Genomic DNA, 17,419 nt, shown 5'->3' on the forward strand with positions numbered 1-17,419 from the left:
GATTGGACAGTCCTATATTATCCCGGTGGGACGGATTTACTCTTAAATAATAAATAATTTTGGCCGTGTCTCCCAATAAAATTGGAAGATTACCAACCGCTCTCTCCTGTCATAAGCTGATATCCTCATTTTTCACTAGTAGGTTCAATACACCACGGATACAGGAATAGGAAAATCTCACAAAGAAAATCTAAGCACTAAATTCAGACTTATCTGGAAGAAAGATAGGGCAAATTCTTATTTAGCCTTAATGAAAAAAAGTAAAAGATAAGTATACCTATAATTAACACTCTTATTAAAATCTAAACATAATAAAATGGATGCATACGTGGATATTATGACAGGGGGAAAATTATCGTCAATTTAGGTTGCTAACATGGACATTATTCATTGGTCAGTTCGTTTATCCAGTAGGAGGGGAGGCAAAAGATACAAGTAATAAAAAATCCATTCTTAAACATAATTTCATCAATGTTATTAATAAAGATTTATTAAATGTTCAGATAATCTTGTACCCTCCTTAATGGGTTTTAATAAGCTACAACTCTTTTATTAAAAAAAAACAAATGGTTTTCTATCTTCTACAAAACATTGTAAACAAGCCCAAATAATGAAAGTTGCGTCATTACTAGTCCCCAATAGTCATCATAAACACAATGTTAAATTTTTGATTAATTGTCCAATTACTGTATCCCTGATCAATACACACACACACAAATACACACACACATAAATACATACTCACAAAAACGCAAAACATGGGGATTACACAGGGAAGATATGATAACATGGAACAATATTGTCTAGAAAACAACTTAAGAGCATTTATGATGTCTTTCATTAAATAATAATAATAATAACGGCCAGGTAAGTTATTGAAATATGAATAGATTTCTTCTAAACCTTTGAGGTTTCAGACTATTTTCCAGAGAGTTGATAAAATGTAGTTTCTTTAAATTCTTAATGGGCCTTAAGATAGTTGAGATGCAAAAATATGAAAATGATTTTAACCAATGCATCTTAAAATTAAAAAATTTAAGTGCAAATAATAATTTATTTTATTCCGAGTTAACCAAAGTTCTACATCTTATTCTTTGAATAAAGAAAAAAAAACTGTCTCAAAAATCTGCAAAAAAAGAGATCAAACTGTAAACGTGTCATTGCAAAAGACGTAAAAAATGGTTTCTACTTCTACTACGTCAGACGCGTGGAGAAAATGGTAGAAGGTGAAATGCCTATCATTGGGTGAAACGTATGACCATGCAATGTTAGAACTTTCCTATAACAGTTGTACAATCAAAGTGGAATCATGCAGTTTATTAGAAAGGTTAGGTTCAGAGTTGCACCAAAAATATAATATTGGTGTATTCCATCCAATAGAGGTTTATCCATATAAATTACTTATCCTTATACTAAAGTAACAGGATGTTTGTCTGTCTGTGTGTCTGTCTGTCTGTGTGTACCGAAGGATCTCGCTAACCGCTGAACCGATATTGTTTTTCTTTACAGTGAAGCTTCTTATAGGTCCTGGGAAGGTTTAAAACTATTTTTAGGGCGGGTGTGTTCACCCCCCTTCCACCCCAAAAATTTTTTTCACTTACTCTTCTAAACTCAAATTTAAAATGGGATAAGGTCGACTTTTCCCCCTCCTACTTTAAGTGCCCCTAGAGGCCTCTAGGGGCGTAGCCGCTAGTATATAATAAAATAATATGTACTAGAATGTTAGAACACTAAAAAATGATCATGTGTACCGTGACAATACAAGAAGATATATTCTTTATCAATTTCAAATAACATTCTCCCCATAACAATTTATCTGAAAAAAATATTTTACTGGGTAGTACATTTATTTTTATATTGAATTGTAAAGAAATACATGTTTGGATTACATAATAGACTGATATTAAAATAAATCACAATAAAAAAAATAAAAAAAGCTTACATTTTTAAAATAATAAAAAAAATTTAAATTAGGTGTAACATCAGAAAGATAACCCAAGGATCTTAATGGATAAGACAATGGGCGATAAATTGGCGTACATCCCTAATTATAATAAGCAAAATTAAGTTTTATGTAAATTCAACTCATTAATGGAAAAGTTTGAACACTGCAAATTTCACCCAAACAATCAATATTTAATGAAAGTACCCAAAGTTTATGGGCCAAGGAATGAAGGAGAATGTTTGTAAAACTTTGGTTACCAGTCTAATTTACAGTCCAATGTCAACTCCCTATCAGAAAAAAAACATATTAACATACAGGGTGCGCCACATATCTAGGGACTTTTTTAAAACGGCCATAGCGTCAAAACTACTTGACCAATCAGGACGTTTGACCCCACTATAAAAAGCTTAGGTAATGACCTTTTAGCACAAAAAAATCTTTGGGCGAAAATGGGCTCGTACTCCGAGCTGGCCGCGCTTATGTTCAACAAGGCAGATTCGAAGTGCGCCGGTGGTATAATCTGGATTCTCAACTAGGGCCCACTAAATCGGACCTCAGCCCATCTGTAGATGAGCTAGAGTTATCCAACTTGCTGGGGATACTGTTAGATACATAAGTAAGACACTAGAAAAGACTACAGTTCTTTATCTAAAATGGCTTGGCTTTAGTACTCCGGCAAAGTGAAATGTGGCAGATTTAGAGATGTCAAAAACGTCAAAAATCGTGTAAAATCGTGAAAATTTCTCGTTTCTCGACGTCAGAGACCCATATGGAACTTAAAACTCATTTTAGACTATGAATTGCGCTGACAACCCTTGATGAATCTTTCTGCCATTTCCAAAAAGGTATAGAACGTCGTTCTAGCTCAACTGTGGTCCAAATAAGAGCCTCCGTGTCAAAGGGTAGCTTGACAGTTGGGTGAATTTGGATCCTGCGGTTACTCACATTCCTAAGGAAATGGGGCCTCCCAGCAGCCCGATTTTAATTCAATGGACTTTTGGACCTTGGGCTACTTTGAAGCATGCACCAATAGACGTACCCATACCATAAAGACCTCCCTCATTGTCACTATCAAGGAGAACTTCGCCAGCTTGGACAGTTGCATTCTGACCTTGGCCTGCCGGCGGTTGAGGAGGCGGGTAGAGGCGGTGATTGATGCTGGCGGCGATTTTTTTCAATGATCTAATAGTCATATACCTTATTTGCTCCCCAGTTTTTAAAATTTAATAAAATCTTTAAAATTGACGATTTTATGCTCATTTGTTTACAATTTAGAAAAAGTCCCTAGATATGTGGCGCACCCTGTAGTAAAAATACTTTTTTACAAAAAAAAATAACAAAACAAATTACATATTCTAAAATCACTGGTTATTTTATTTTTATTATATTTTTGGCCTAAGCATCTAAGCCTAAGTTGCTGAGAATAATGTCAACAAAGTTCAATTTTCTTTCTGCTTCGTCCATCTCAGACATAGTCTGCACATTTGACCTGCAAATAATATCAATCTTTTATTAACTGCGTCCCATGATGCCTCTAGGTGCACTATGGTGAATGGGGGAGGGGGTGATTTACCCTCCCTTATTCAATTTTGGGGGTTGATCGACCCTCCCCTATTAAATTTTACTTAAAAAAGAAAAGAAAAAAATCTGGGCCGATTAATTTTTCTTCTATGTGTGATTTCTAAGTGGTACTCTCTCATAAATTAGTTATAACCCTTCCAAGGATCTATGAGAAGCTACATTGTAAAATGAGAACCGTATCGGATCAGCGGTTAGCAAGATCCTACGGTACAAACAGACAGACAGTCTCATAGACATCCCGTTATATGACATACTTTTACATAAGGATGAAATGAATACATGATTATAAGTTGACAAATCCAACGAATAAACTGCTTTAAATTAAAGTATTTCAGACTAAAACAAAGCATTTGACGACACATAAAGAGCCAAAAAAGAACAGGTGTTAAAATGAATACTATATCTTCCTAAACGTTTAAAAAATTTCAAATATTAAGATTCTATTGCTCAGTTTTGAAACTTTTATATTTAAATTGTATTGCAAGTACGAAAAGTTTAGAAAAAGGAGAGTAGTTTGTAAATTTTAAGTTTATGGATTTAAGTGGTTTGAAATATACCGAAAACATAGAGCAAAAAAAATAGGAAAGAGAAGGCATAAATAATTCTGAGTCCTTTATTTACCTCTTAAACACTTTGAAACGAGAAATCTTTCGTAAATATATTACTCTTGAATTTAAAAAGTAGCAAGCAGCTCTTACCTTATATGTGATTTAATATCATGACATCAATAGTATCTGTTTCTTGTCTGTTCTTCACTTCACTTACCTTATATGTGATCTAATATCATCAATGACTTCAATGGTGTCTGTTTCTTGTCTATTCTTCACCTCACTTACCTTATATGTGATCTAATATCATCAATGACGTCAATAGTGTCTGTTTCTTGTCTGTTCTTCACCTCACTTACCTTATATGTGATCTAATATCATCAATGACTTCAATAGTGTCTGTTTCTTGTCTGTTCTTCACCTCATTAACCTTATATGTGATCTAATATCATCAATGACGTCAATGGTGTCTGTTTCTTGTCTGTTCTTCACCTCACTTACCTTATATGTGATCTAATATCATCAATGACGTCAATAGTGTCTGTTTCTTGTCTGTTCTTCACCTCACTTACCTTATATGTGATCTAATATCATCAATGACTTCAATGGTGTCTGTTTCTTGTCTATTCTTCACCTCACTTACCTTATATGTGATCTTATATCATCAATGACATCAATAGTGTCTGTTTCTTGTCTGTTCTTCACCTCACTTACCTGATGTGTGATCTGATATCATCAATGACTTCAATAGTGTCTGTTTCTTGTCTGTTCTTTACACTTACCTTATATGTGATCTAATATCATCAATGACATCAAAATTGTCTGTTTCTTGTCTGTTCTTCACTTCACTTACCTGATGTGTGATCTGATATCATCAATGACATCAATAGTGTCTGTTTCTTGTCTGTTCTTCACCTGACTTACCTTATATGTGATCTAATATCATCAATGACATCAATAGTGTCTGTTTCTTGTCTGTTCTTCACCTCACTTACCTTATATGTGATCTAATATCATCAATGACATCAATAGTGTCTGTTTCTTGTCTGTTCTTCACTTCACTAGCGTCTGCGCGCACTAGCTCTAGGAATTCCTCGTTTTCAACAAACTAAATTAATAAAATATTTTTATTTTATGTTATTGGATACAGTTGTTCGTGAATAATGAAATAATAGTTATTTCTCGCATCGTATTATGAACAGCTTTCCGCGGCTATAGCATGTACAATTATGAAATTAAAACCAGTTTTTTAGCCCCGAGATGCCGAAGGCACGGGCTAAAAAACTGCTTTTATTCTTATGATTGTATATTTCTATATTCGTAGAAAACTGGATATAATACGATGCTAGACATAGTTTTTTCGTATGGATGAGAACCGGTTCTAATCCACCGGTTTCGAATAAATACGAGAAAAATATTTCCTACTTTGTTGGTCCCGAAAGCAAACTAGACCATTAGAAATTAATCTCATTATTTTACGGCAGGTGTATTGCTTTAAGTAATGAAATTTTAGTTTTGAAAATCCCACCCAAAATCCAACCTAAAAAAAGCAACTGTAAATCAAATAATAATGGTATTAAAAATGAATAACGATATTAAAAATGATATAATATCGACCACTATTATTTAATTTTCTTTTCTGTCCAGAATAGAAAAATAATAATCAAAAGAAAATATGAAAAGAAAACACAATTTCCCTGAAGATCTCCTTTTTTCAGTTTATATATTTTATGAAAAATCTATAATGTAAATATCCCGTAGTGTTTTCTTGCCATTTTTGGTCGAAAAGGAGGATGTTTTTGTAAAACAGATGAATTTTCATTTTTTAAAGATAAAAAAAGCTTGAAAAATTAGGTAAATGTTTTACAAGCAAGTACTAAATAGAAGATTAAGAAACCAATTTCGCCTAAAGATAATAGCCTTATTATGACAAAATTTCAAGAAACCCGACACTAAAATATTGTATTAAAACATCAAGTATTTGGTATTTTTTGGCAATGCAATGTTTAAAGTTGTTTGAAAGGGACACCAAGAACGAGAATATTGTGCTTGGTATAGATTTCCTTTAACACCACACTCACCCACCAGGGAGCAGGGGATAAGTAAATGGAAGATACAATAATATCTCCATTTTAAAATATTGCAGATCATCATCTAATATGTCCTGTCAGGAAACTATCGTAAGCTATTATTCAAATGAAAGAGTTTTAGTTTGGAAAAGTAAACATTGATATAGAGAAAATGATTGTTTTATCTTTAGTTTACTTATCCTTATATCCCTGCAAACTCACAAACCCCAAGTAAGAAGTTTTTTTTTTTAAATATGAGTGCAAACAGAGTTAATATTAACATTTTTCATGCAATATACTATACTAGCGGCCTCGGCCCTAGAGGCCTCTAGGAGCACTTGAGGGTGGTGGATTTGAATTCGACATCCCAATTTTTCTTTCAATTTTAAAAAGAAATAGTAACTAATTTTTTTCGGGGTGGTAATTTCTTTCAAGGGCGATTTCTCTTAGGGGGTTGTGGTACCCCCCCCCCAAAAAAAAAAAAAAAACTTAATTCTTTATATAATAGGATTTATGGTATTATGATTCATACTTTTTCAAGATGTAAAAATAATAACCAAAAGCGATATAATCTTCAACAAAAATCTAATAGATATATTACATTTTTTAGTAGTTTTGGGTAGATTTAAACTATCTTTAAGAAATATGTAAAACAGGCAAATGGCAGGGGCAGGCCACATTATATGATTAAGTTCTTTAAAATGCAGTTAAGGAGTGGTATGGCTACCAATTGTAAAAAAGACCAAATATGCCCTATTTTTTGCGGAATCCACACTAAAAATTCAGATATCAATCTTTTAAAACATCTAGGAAAATATAATTTTTGAATTAACTATGACAAACATAAAGCTGGACCGACCATAATTATAGAGTAACTTGACCTACACAATATACAGACTCAATAAAAAAATTAATCTTTATTAAAATCCTTTAAAGATAGGGGCAAAATGTGTTCAGTTGAAGAAGTAAACAGATGTAAAAATATAAGAGCAATATTCTCCGTACTTAGTCCCTTCTTATTCTTTCCCCCCATAAAAAATAAGGTAAAAATATAGTAAAGCAAATATTGACCTTTGTACAATACAAATACTTCTTATTTGCTAAATAATAAGAAAAAGTAGAAAGATAATAGGTAGAGGGGAGATTTATCATGTCAAAAGCAGATTAATCTAGGCAGCGTAACTACACTACAACTTTGATGGTTTGCGCCCCATAAATCTAACCGCTTTACAGGGTAGATTCTTATAGGTCCTGGGAAGGTTTATAACTATTTTTTCCACCCGAGAGAAATTGCCCCTAGAGAAAAATCCCCATCAAATTTATTTTAAATCTAAAGTAAAAAAGTGCCCTCAGAGGCCTCTAAGGAGCGTAGCCACTAGTAATTAAGTAAAGCAGGAAAGATTTTCCAATATTTGGTCTCTTAACTTTATTTTTTTGTGAGGAGACATTTTTGATCATTTTTAGCAAGCTTTATTATGCTTACAAGAATAATCTATTACTTAGATAAACATTGATCGAATAGTCTTATCCAATTAAGCATGCAAAATTTATGTTATTGAAAAAACATATGTTTTCATATGCATATGTTTTCATCTTAATGGTGTCAAGCTCTAAGAGGGAAATAAAATTTTTTTGGTATTAGTTATATGCTACTCTTTAACTAACGGTGTCTTTCCTTCTGTCTGTCATTCTATGCTAAAAAAAGAGAAATATGATTTACTCGGCTGAACTCAAAGATATAAGGTTGATTTTTTTTTACAGATTCTCCTTTTTGACTGATGATAATTTCAAGACCTTGAGACTTACTTTTTCTGTTCATCTGTTTATATTAGTTAGTAAATTGTTTAATATTTATCATTTATTTTATTGGCTTCTGGATGTGGACATCATGATTTTAAATGTTTAGGCTTTACCCTTTTTTATGAAAAGCTTTTTTATCATAAAAAATATTCTGGTATCTTAATATTTACCCACTGAATCAAAACGATAGCATACAATAATAAAAAAAGTTATGATTATTTGTATTGGTAGGTAAATAAAAGTGAATTTTTATGTTGAGTAAAAGGATTTACTGTGCATGAATGAGAGATTTGTACGGATACAATGTTTATATTCATATATTTATAGATAAAAGTTATAGTGGATATTTGTTTTGGGGGTAAGGGAATTTTCGTTATAAAAGGAGAAAAAATTGGGGATAATTTTGTTTTCTAGGTAACATCTTCAGGATATGAGCGAGGGGTTGCTATACCATATTCACAAAATAGCCTAAATCCATCCCTCTTGACCAATACAAAATTCTGACATTTTCGATAGATAAATATGCTAACATTTCAGAAAATATACACAAAAAAAGTTTCAAAATATTTTATAAATGAAATATCCTTTAAAGAAGTCAATTTTAAAAAAGCATAAAAAAAACAATTACGTGTTTTCCTGTAAATTCTTATTTATTGGCTATTGAAATTTCAGATTAAAAAATATAAAAGGTAATATCAACATAAATATAAATAAAGCTAGTTGGCTTCTTCAGCTCTTCATACAGAGTTAATGATCCTTGAGGTCACACAGACAGCTTACACATTTAGATTTTACAAGGAAGATAATATCAATATAAGCGAGGCTTTAACACATAACTTAGAATAAGTAAAAAATTAAATGTGTGCTAAAATTTTATCACAGAAACTGAAAGATTAAAACCTTAATAATGAATACATTTAAGAGTATGTAGAAATGTTATTTACTGAAACGATTAGAAAAAAATTAGGAATGTAGATTATCCATTTAATATTTAAATTCACTTTTTTTGTTGGAAATTGCAATCTTTAAAATAAATGGTAACAATACCTACGTGGGAAATATGTATACCTTCATACTTTTACATGCTACTAAACAGCATTAACACAGATATAAAGGACGTGAGTACAGCCTAATAAATAGCCTTACTGTACAAAAGCTTCGCTCTTAACATGGTATATCCATCTACTAAATCTATGGTAAAGTAACAAACTTGATAGATTACCTCCTCTAACCTATTTACAGTCAATATTCTACACAAGAATATATTTATTCATTTAACTTATTTGAAATAAATAAATTTATTTTTAACTATTTTAAAATTTATTCAAGAAACCAATGCAAAATGTTTTACTAAATAGTAGATTTTTGCCTTTTCTGAAAAGAAATAGGTAAAGTTAGGTTTCATAAAAACGATTGCTTAAATATTCGAAAATTAATTTCTTACTAAAAAGGGAGGAGTAGGTTGCGCTAAAAATCCGTAGAATTACAAGAATTACACATATTTAGTGAATATTATCGTTCTTCTACTGTATTTAAGCCTTAAAACTCACACCTTTACGGATTTTTAGCGCAACCTACTCCTCCCTTTTTCCCAGTACGTATTTCTTACACGATAAAGCTCTTATTTGTATCTAAAATTGAAACTGCGTATAATTAATAGGGTTGGCAATCTGTCAAATTTTTGAACCGGATTCGGATTCTAACAAGAATCCGTCCAAAAAATGGCGGATTCTGGATTCTTATTTTTGGCGGATTCCGGATTCGCGATTCTAGAAATATTTTGAAAGGCTTTTTTTTAAATTAAAAAATTTATGTGCTACATATGTCCTAAAAATTAATGTTCTTGGTGTTCTCTATAATTCACTTCCGAGAATCGAACCAGATTTTAAAAGATTTTATATATGATGATGATAATCTTTGCCTTAAAAAAGGGGGAGTTGAAAAAAAAACTCAAGACGCTAATTTTAGCCTACCAATAAGGAATCCGAATCCGCTATTAAAAAACGGATTCCGGATTCGGATTCCAAAATTGACCTAAAATTGGGCGGATTCCGGATTCGAATTGCCAACCCTAATAATCATCTGTAAATTTTTTTTTAAAAAGCATCAAATATCCGAAGTTATTATCAAAGATATTGGAAGAAAAAACAAAATGCAGAAAAGACGAAAATGATAAGGTTTATTGGATAAATATCCGTTTAAAAAATATAATCCTCTTACTTGCATATGTTAATTATCACTCTTTAAAACAAAGCAATCTATTTATAAAGATTCCATAAGTAGCGAATCACGGGAAATGACTTTAAAAATATAAAAAAAAGTTGAACAGGCGGACCAACAAAGTAAGGAGTTCATACTTTAAAGTTAAAGTAATTAATTAGGGTTGGACAAGATATTGAAAATGGCCCCATTTCCAGCAAATTACCGGATATCCGACATTATAAATTATCCGGATATCCGGTGTCCGGATAGTTTCAATATCCGGTATCCGGCCAGATATACGGTCCAAACCTAGTAATTATCACAACAAATTTCCGTCGTCCATAAAATCCATAATCTATATCCTTATGGATGAATAAACAGACGGACAAGGTGGGTTATTAAAGTTATTTGCTTATTAGTAAGAAGAATCTCCAAACTAAATATTCAGCCATCTGTCTTAAATAGATGTCATATAAATAAATAACTTTTAGTGTTAAAAATAGAAATTTTTAGTTTAAGAGTATATTCGCTAACATAATGCAAAACCTCTTTGTCTATACTAGGGTAATCCTATTATATAAAGTAGTAAGCTTTTTTTTGTTTGTAGCGAAGGATCTCGCTAACCCCTGAACCGATAAAGTTATCCTTCACAGTGAAGCTTATTATAGGTCCCAGGATGGTGTTAGGCTATTTCATTTTTATGGATAATTCTGGGTTTGGTTTTAAGCTATTATTCTGCTCATTCATATACCTTCAAATATAGATACCCTAGATGCTAGGGGAGCAGTCGCTAGCATAATAATATTTTTCTAATTGTAGACCAAGGTAGATCAAGATTTTATTATTCATCTTTGTCTCAAAACTTGAAAACCAGGGGATGCCCTTCGAATTTTAGCCAGCAAAGGTAGTGAGAACTTGATTTTAATCTTTCAGAAAAATAAAAGTATTTCCTTTTACTATATCCTGCATTTACGCAACTTTGCAACAAATTTATGTAATTTTTTTAGACTTATAAATTGATTTTATACATAATAAGTTCTAATACAAGATTTATTGTACGTTTGTTCTTCCTTCTTTTTAAGAGCTTCACTTTTATGGATGTTGTTATACAGAATTGGATTGAACTTTTATTTTAATTTACATAAAGATGCTTCGATTCGCTACTTACAATCTGATAATCATTAACAAGAAGTGTAGCAAAAATTTTGATATGCGCTAAAAATCAAGTTCTCTTACAATTGAAATATTTGGTTGGTTGCATTGGTGGTGTACGCCGCGCTGGTGAAAAGTTCCCCCTTGAATACACAAAATATTGAACAATTTCTACCAAATATTCTCTATACTTATTGAAAATAAAGTACATTTCAAGTGGAATGAAAGAAAAGGAGGACTAATTTTGGGCAATAAATTGTTGTGCATTCTTAGTAGCGCCACTACTCTTTAAATAGGTGACGTCGGAAGTTCAATCCAGAGTAATCGAATATTTTATTGGGTTTTAAAAAACTGTATAGCTTTTAACATTATTGAGCGCTGTCAAGAATGATCAAATAAAGATGATCTATATCCTATAATATAAAGTAGTAAGGTTTTTTGTATGAAGTACAAGATCTCGGAAAAAAATAGTCCAACTTAGTTGTGCTTTTAGGGTTAGCTTTATTAATATTATGGGGTTGTTTTGGGCTATTAACATGACCTACTATGTACTCCTCTAGCCGCTGGTAATAGTAAAATGTACAAAGTATTAGTGTCTTTATTTGTCCTCGGGAAAGGGGTTTGTTATACTATTACATATGTTTGGTAGATAGAGTTAGGGAATTGTTACTTTTACGACTTTAAGAACAATGGAGTTAAAACATTTTACTGGTGACAAAGGGAACTGTATAGGATCGATGCTACTCTGAGACAACATAATTTCATGTTTTTGAATTTAAAACAGTTCTATATTTAGGTAAAAAAAATTTGGAAGAAAATGAAAGCATTAATTTAATTAAATGCTTTGCAAAATTCAAACTGTCGTATATCACCCTAATATAAAGAAAGATTTGGTAAAGTTCCTTTCGTGGCAACGCACCTTAAGGGGCGATACTTCGTATTTTTTACAGTAGCTTTTCTCCTATTTCTAGCCCCTCCGGGGAGCTCTAACCCTGCGGGGCCAATTGCCTAACCCTGTGGGGCAATCACCTAACCCAATATAACCTAACCTAACATAAAATAACCTCTAAAAAGCCATTTTAAAAATACGACGAATCGCCTCTTAAGTGGCGTTGCCACGAAAGGGACTATTCCCGAAAGATTCGCTACTTTGTAAGGAGTGTGACATGATTTCTTTTGTATAACCGGAGGTTAGGATAGGAATAAACATTTGCCATCAGTGTTTACTGTTTATGCCAGTAGAGCATAATATTTTGAAACTAACTTAATTCTTTTTTACAACTTCGATACTCATTACGCCGTAGTTATTATCAAATAATTGGATCTACTGCAGTTCTCGGTAAAATATTGCTGGTAACGAATATTGCCAAAAATCTATGAATTTTAAAGGAAGCTAGCTGCCAACCGCACACTATTTTAAGCGGTATAAGAAGGCCTACAAATAATCTGAAATAGCCAAGATCCAATGATGCACAGGGAAAGCTTCACGGAAGAAAAAACGCGTAAAATAGGCCTTTTTCCCGCATTTCTCTGCACGGCGAGATAATTATGCATTATTGATTTATGGCTATTCCAGATTATTTGTAGGCCTTCTTATGCTGCATAAAACAGTGTGCGGGCATGATCTGTACGTTCAGCCGTTTGGCAGCTAGCAGCCTTTAAAATTCATATATTTTACCGTAAACTGCAGTAGATCCAAATAATTTAATAAGAAAAGTTGGAGACAAATATTATTTCTTTCAAGTGCCAAATCCCTGTCGTCCCTGTGTAAATATATCTTTTACAGTAAATTTAATGTTTGACTGTAAAGACATGAATGAGTTGAGTTCAGGGACATCAACCATAAGTGTTTATTCAATGTAACTATATTCCAACAAAATCTCTTAATTTCGAGTACTTAAATTATTAGATAATTTTACTTCATCCAAAATTGGACCATAAAAACTAACTTTTATTGAATTTTTAATACCGTAGCTAGGTTAGGTAAAATTCAATATGATTTATGAGAGCCTAAAATGGCTTCGCGGCAATACAGAAATAATACACACTTTTTCAATTGATAATGAACCTGTGAGTGTATATGTGTGTGTGTTGGGGGGGGGGGGGGGGTGTTTTTGGGGTTACTAGATATTTATATTTCTTAATTATAATGTATGAAATCATTTGGTGTCATTAAATATTGAGTGATATTTTTCCACTAAACTGATACGTATTGGTAGGAAATACAGGTCAAACGCAGATATTTAGCTACTTTCAATCGATTTGAATCAAGTAGTCTTATTTTCTATTTTGATAAAAAATAAATAATTCAAACCAACTTTATAAAAATATTAAATGATAAAAGTTTAATTTTGGTTGAATTGTAGAGGCATAATAAAGAGTAAATGTAAGAATTTATGCATAACATTTACAAGCAGACAATTACTGTTAAACTTAAACTAATTTTCCATGTATTATATCGCCTTTGTGCTTCTTTTAAATTTTTTAAACAAATCTTGAAATTAATCTTAAACATTGAAATGCCCTTAAAATTCTAATAAACCACCACTGATACCTAGATAACAAAATTACCACCAACCAATCAAAATTCCATAAAAGTACCCAAAGTTTTTGCGTGGTTAGAAAACTTTGGGTACTATTGTCCTTCCCTCTCATAGAAATATAGACAATCTTTGAATAAAATAGTTTACTGTATATTGGCTGGTTTGAGAAAGTCAAACACCTAGGCTATTGTTGAAGTGAGCGATAGCGATGTTAATATCAAGATAAACTAGTAGTAAATTCATCATAAAATTTTGCATTGAAAGGTACCTGCTCGATTTCTTTGGCTAAATATTCTGTGCATAAATCTTCCAAGCGTGGTAACTGGTAAATTCTAAATATAGAATATTGAAATCAGGTGAATTACAGAGATCCTACTGGATGAACGAACTAAAAATAACTTAAAATAACGATAAATTTTCCTCTTTCAATATATCCACGTATTCTATATCCATTATTATAAAAAGAGAAAAATCTAAAAATATTGTCGCAGCAGAGCTACTCTTTAAGATTGTATTGGGTAGATTTGTATTTTGTTGTATATTAGGATTTAAATTACCTAATATCCTTATAATAAAGTAACAGGATGTTTGTGTGTTTGTATGTTTGTACCGAAGGATCTCGCTAACAGCTGAACCGATCGGGTTCTCCTTAACAGGGTAGCTTCTCATAGGTCCCGGGAAGGTTTATAACTATTTTTTTGGGGAGTGGGACACCCCCAACCCCCCAAAAAATGAAAAATCATCCCCCCCCCCCCCAAAAAAAAAAATTTTTGTTGGATTTTTTTAACTAAAATTAAAAATGAGGGAGCACCCGGCACCCCCCCTCCCCCCCAAAAAAATATTTTTTTGCCCCCCCCCCCCCCATTTTTTTTATTTTTCCTTTTAAAATCTAAGATAAGAAATTGAATTATTAAATTCGACTCTCTCCTCCTCAAGTGCCCCTAGAGGCCTCTAGGGGCGTAGCCGCTAGTAGGAAATAAGTTACTTGATTAAAATTTATTTGTATAGTTTGTTTAAATAACTCCATTACTATTCAATGTACATAGTTAAAATTCTAACATAAAAGTAATACCTGGCAGTTTTCAATATATCCAGAACAGTATCCTAAAATATAAACATTTTAACCTCTGTACAAAACATTTGAATTTTTTTATGATTTTTAAAGATTCTTTTTACCCAAGAGTCCTGGGACAAACGCAGGAGAGACAAGCGAAGTAGTGGGCGCTAAACATAACCTAATCTTCCTAACCCCTGCGTGGGGCTTATATCTTAATCTAACACAACCTGTATAGAAATACTTAATAAACTTAATACTTTAGACTGTCCTGCTTTTGTCCACTACGACGTTTGTCATTCCTGTGTTTGTTCTGGAACCTTTTTAAGCATGAAAATTAATACCTGGTCGATATATTTAGCTAACCAATTACCACACTCACGTTTCAAACCTAATACAAAAACGTTTATTGTTAAATATTTTAAAACTTAGTTACAAGAGAAAAAATCAAATAAAAATTAACACTGCAAAAATTAAAATCTCCATTTTGGGGTAGTTTTAGGCTATTTTACTGCCCTACCTTCCCTAGATACTAGGGGCGTTATATAATACTAGCAGCTACGCCCCCTGGAGGCCTCTAGGGGCCCTTGTGGGGGGGGGGTCGAATTTGATAACCCAATTTCTTATTTTAGATTTTAAAAGAAAAAGTAAAAATAATTTTTTTGGGGGGTAGATTTTTTTTTTTTGGGGGGGGGTATTTTCATTTTTTAAAGTGTTGGTCCCACCCCCCAAGAAAATAGTTATAAACCTTCCTGGGACCTATGAGAAGCTACAATGTTAAGGAGAACCCGATCGGTTCAGCGGTTATAAGGATTGTAACAAAAATCAATGCTATGATCAATAGATTATCATTAAATTCTCTTTTTGGAAATATTCATTATTTTTATTATTGAGATTTTTTCATAAATAAAACCAGTGATCTAAAGGGATAAGACATTGGTCGAAAAATATATGTACATCCCCAAAGATGATATATAAAATACACCTCCTGTAGATTACAGTTTGTGGTTCAAGCGTTTGGAAACTAAATTGATAAACCAAACAATCAAAATTCAATAAAAGTTCACAAAGTTGTTATTCCAACAGATAAGAAAACGTCATTATAAAACTTTGGAGACTACCTAGTGTAATAAACAGGCTATTGTCCCCTCCCTTCCTGAATAGAACTTAATAAATATTCTTTATTTATTAAACAATAAACATAGAATAAAAAGAATTTAGTGAACAAAAGAAAAATCTTATTGATTAAATTATTCTGCTTCAAATAATCTTTTCAAGAGATTCATTATTCAATCTTAAATATTTTAAATAGAATTTGAAAAACAATAAACAACAGAATTGCTCCAATTGACATCAATAAATAAGAATTTTATTTTTAAAACCGAAGCTTTTCTATATTTAGGGTCGGTTCGTCTTTCCGCAACGGATATATTTTTACGATATTTAAGCATGTTAGAATTGTCCTATAGATTTAAAACTTTGCATGGTGATTCCTGTAGTAGCTAAGTACGATTTAGAAAGCGTAGTAACTCTATAATCGTTACCGTTTCAGAGCCTCGCTTTTGTGAATGTTGTCAATGTCATCCTTTTTATATGTATAATTTGATGAAAATGGATTGAAATATCTACGCACTAGCTATTCTTGTAAATTAACAAAAACCTACCAATATAGATCCTTAAGAGGCTTATCTTTTGTTTAAATACCCTAAATCTTAATAAACAAAGATTCTACAAAAAGTAAAAAAAATAATATTTTTTATCCATTTTATTAAAAAGGTTATATTCTTCTTTCGACAATTTTTTGTACTTGCAATTTTTAAGTGTATGGGAAAGAAAATATCAACAACAAAAATATGAATTCACAAAAGTATAATTAACTCAATAAGACTAGGTAGTTATTTCCTAAATATTAAAAAAAAACTTTTTAATATCAATTATCTTTAAAATACATTAGTCATCTATGAATACTTTTTATAATAATATAAAATCCCTTTCTATAAGAAATTGACATAAACATCCCAATAAATGTGCTAAATCAACTTACCTGGTAGCAGAAACATATCTCCAATGTTAAGTAAATCAGAAACATTGTCATCAGTTATAGAACAGCTGTTTGTGTAAACAAATACTAGAACATCTCCCATCACTAGAATATTATATAGTTATTGAACAATGTACACAAATACTAGAACATCTCCCATCACTAGAATATTATAATATAGTTATAGAACAGTGTACACATCTCCCATCACTAGAATATTATATAGTTATAGAACAGTGTACACAGCTCCCATCACTAGAATATTATATATAGTTATAGAACAGTGTACACATCTCCCATCACTAGAATATTATATAGTTATAGAACAGTGTACACATCTCCCATCACTAGAATATTATATAATTATAGAACAGTGTACACAAATACTAGAACATCTCCCATCACTAGAATATTATATATTATAGAACAGTGTACACAAATACTATAACATCGTTACATCTCCCATCACTAGAATATTATATAG

General features: G+C 31.8%; 1 protein-coding gene across 5 annotated transcripts in view; it reads right to left on the bottom strand.

Moving 5' to 3' along the window:
• Positions 1-17,419, bottom strand: part of LOC145313214 (ankyrin repeat and BTB/POZ domain-containing protein 1-like) — a 68,255-nt gene that overhangs the window by 24,812 nt on the left and 26,024 nt on the right. For 2 of the 5 annotated variants that reach the window (XM_080152506.1, XM_080152507.1), the window contains exons 13-18: positions 16,939-17,040; positions 15,239-15,285; positions 14,913-14,944; positions 14,109-14,172; positions 5,070-5,182; positions 1,752-3,434 (exon numbers count right to left, since the gene is read on the bottom strand). In XM_080152506.1, coding sequence (XP_080008632.1) covers positions 3,341-3,434; positions 5,070-5,182; positions 14,109-14,172; positions 14,913-14,944; positions 15,239-15,285; positions 16,939-17,040 — 452 coding nt within the window. In that variant the 3' untranslated portion in view covers positions 1,752-3,340. The other 3 variants (XM_080152509.1, XM_080152508.1, XM_080152510.1) reach the window with 3 other exon arrangements.

The sequence above is a fragment of the Acartia tonsa genome, chromosome 3, assembly GCF_053477335.1.
Source record: "Acartia tonsa isolate MP-2025a chromosome 3, ASM5347733v1, whole genome shotgun sequence".
Classification (NCBI taxonomy): Eukaryota; Metazoa; Arthropoda; class Copepoda; order Calanoida; family Acartiidae; genus Acartia; species Acartia tonsa.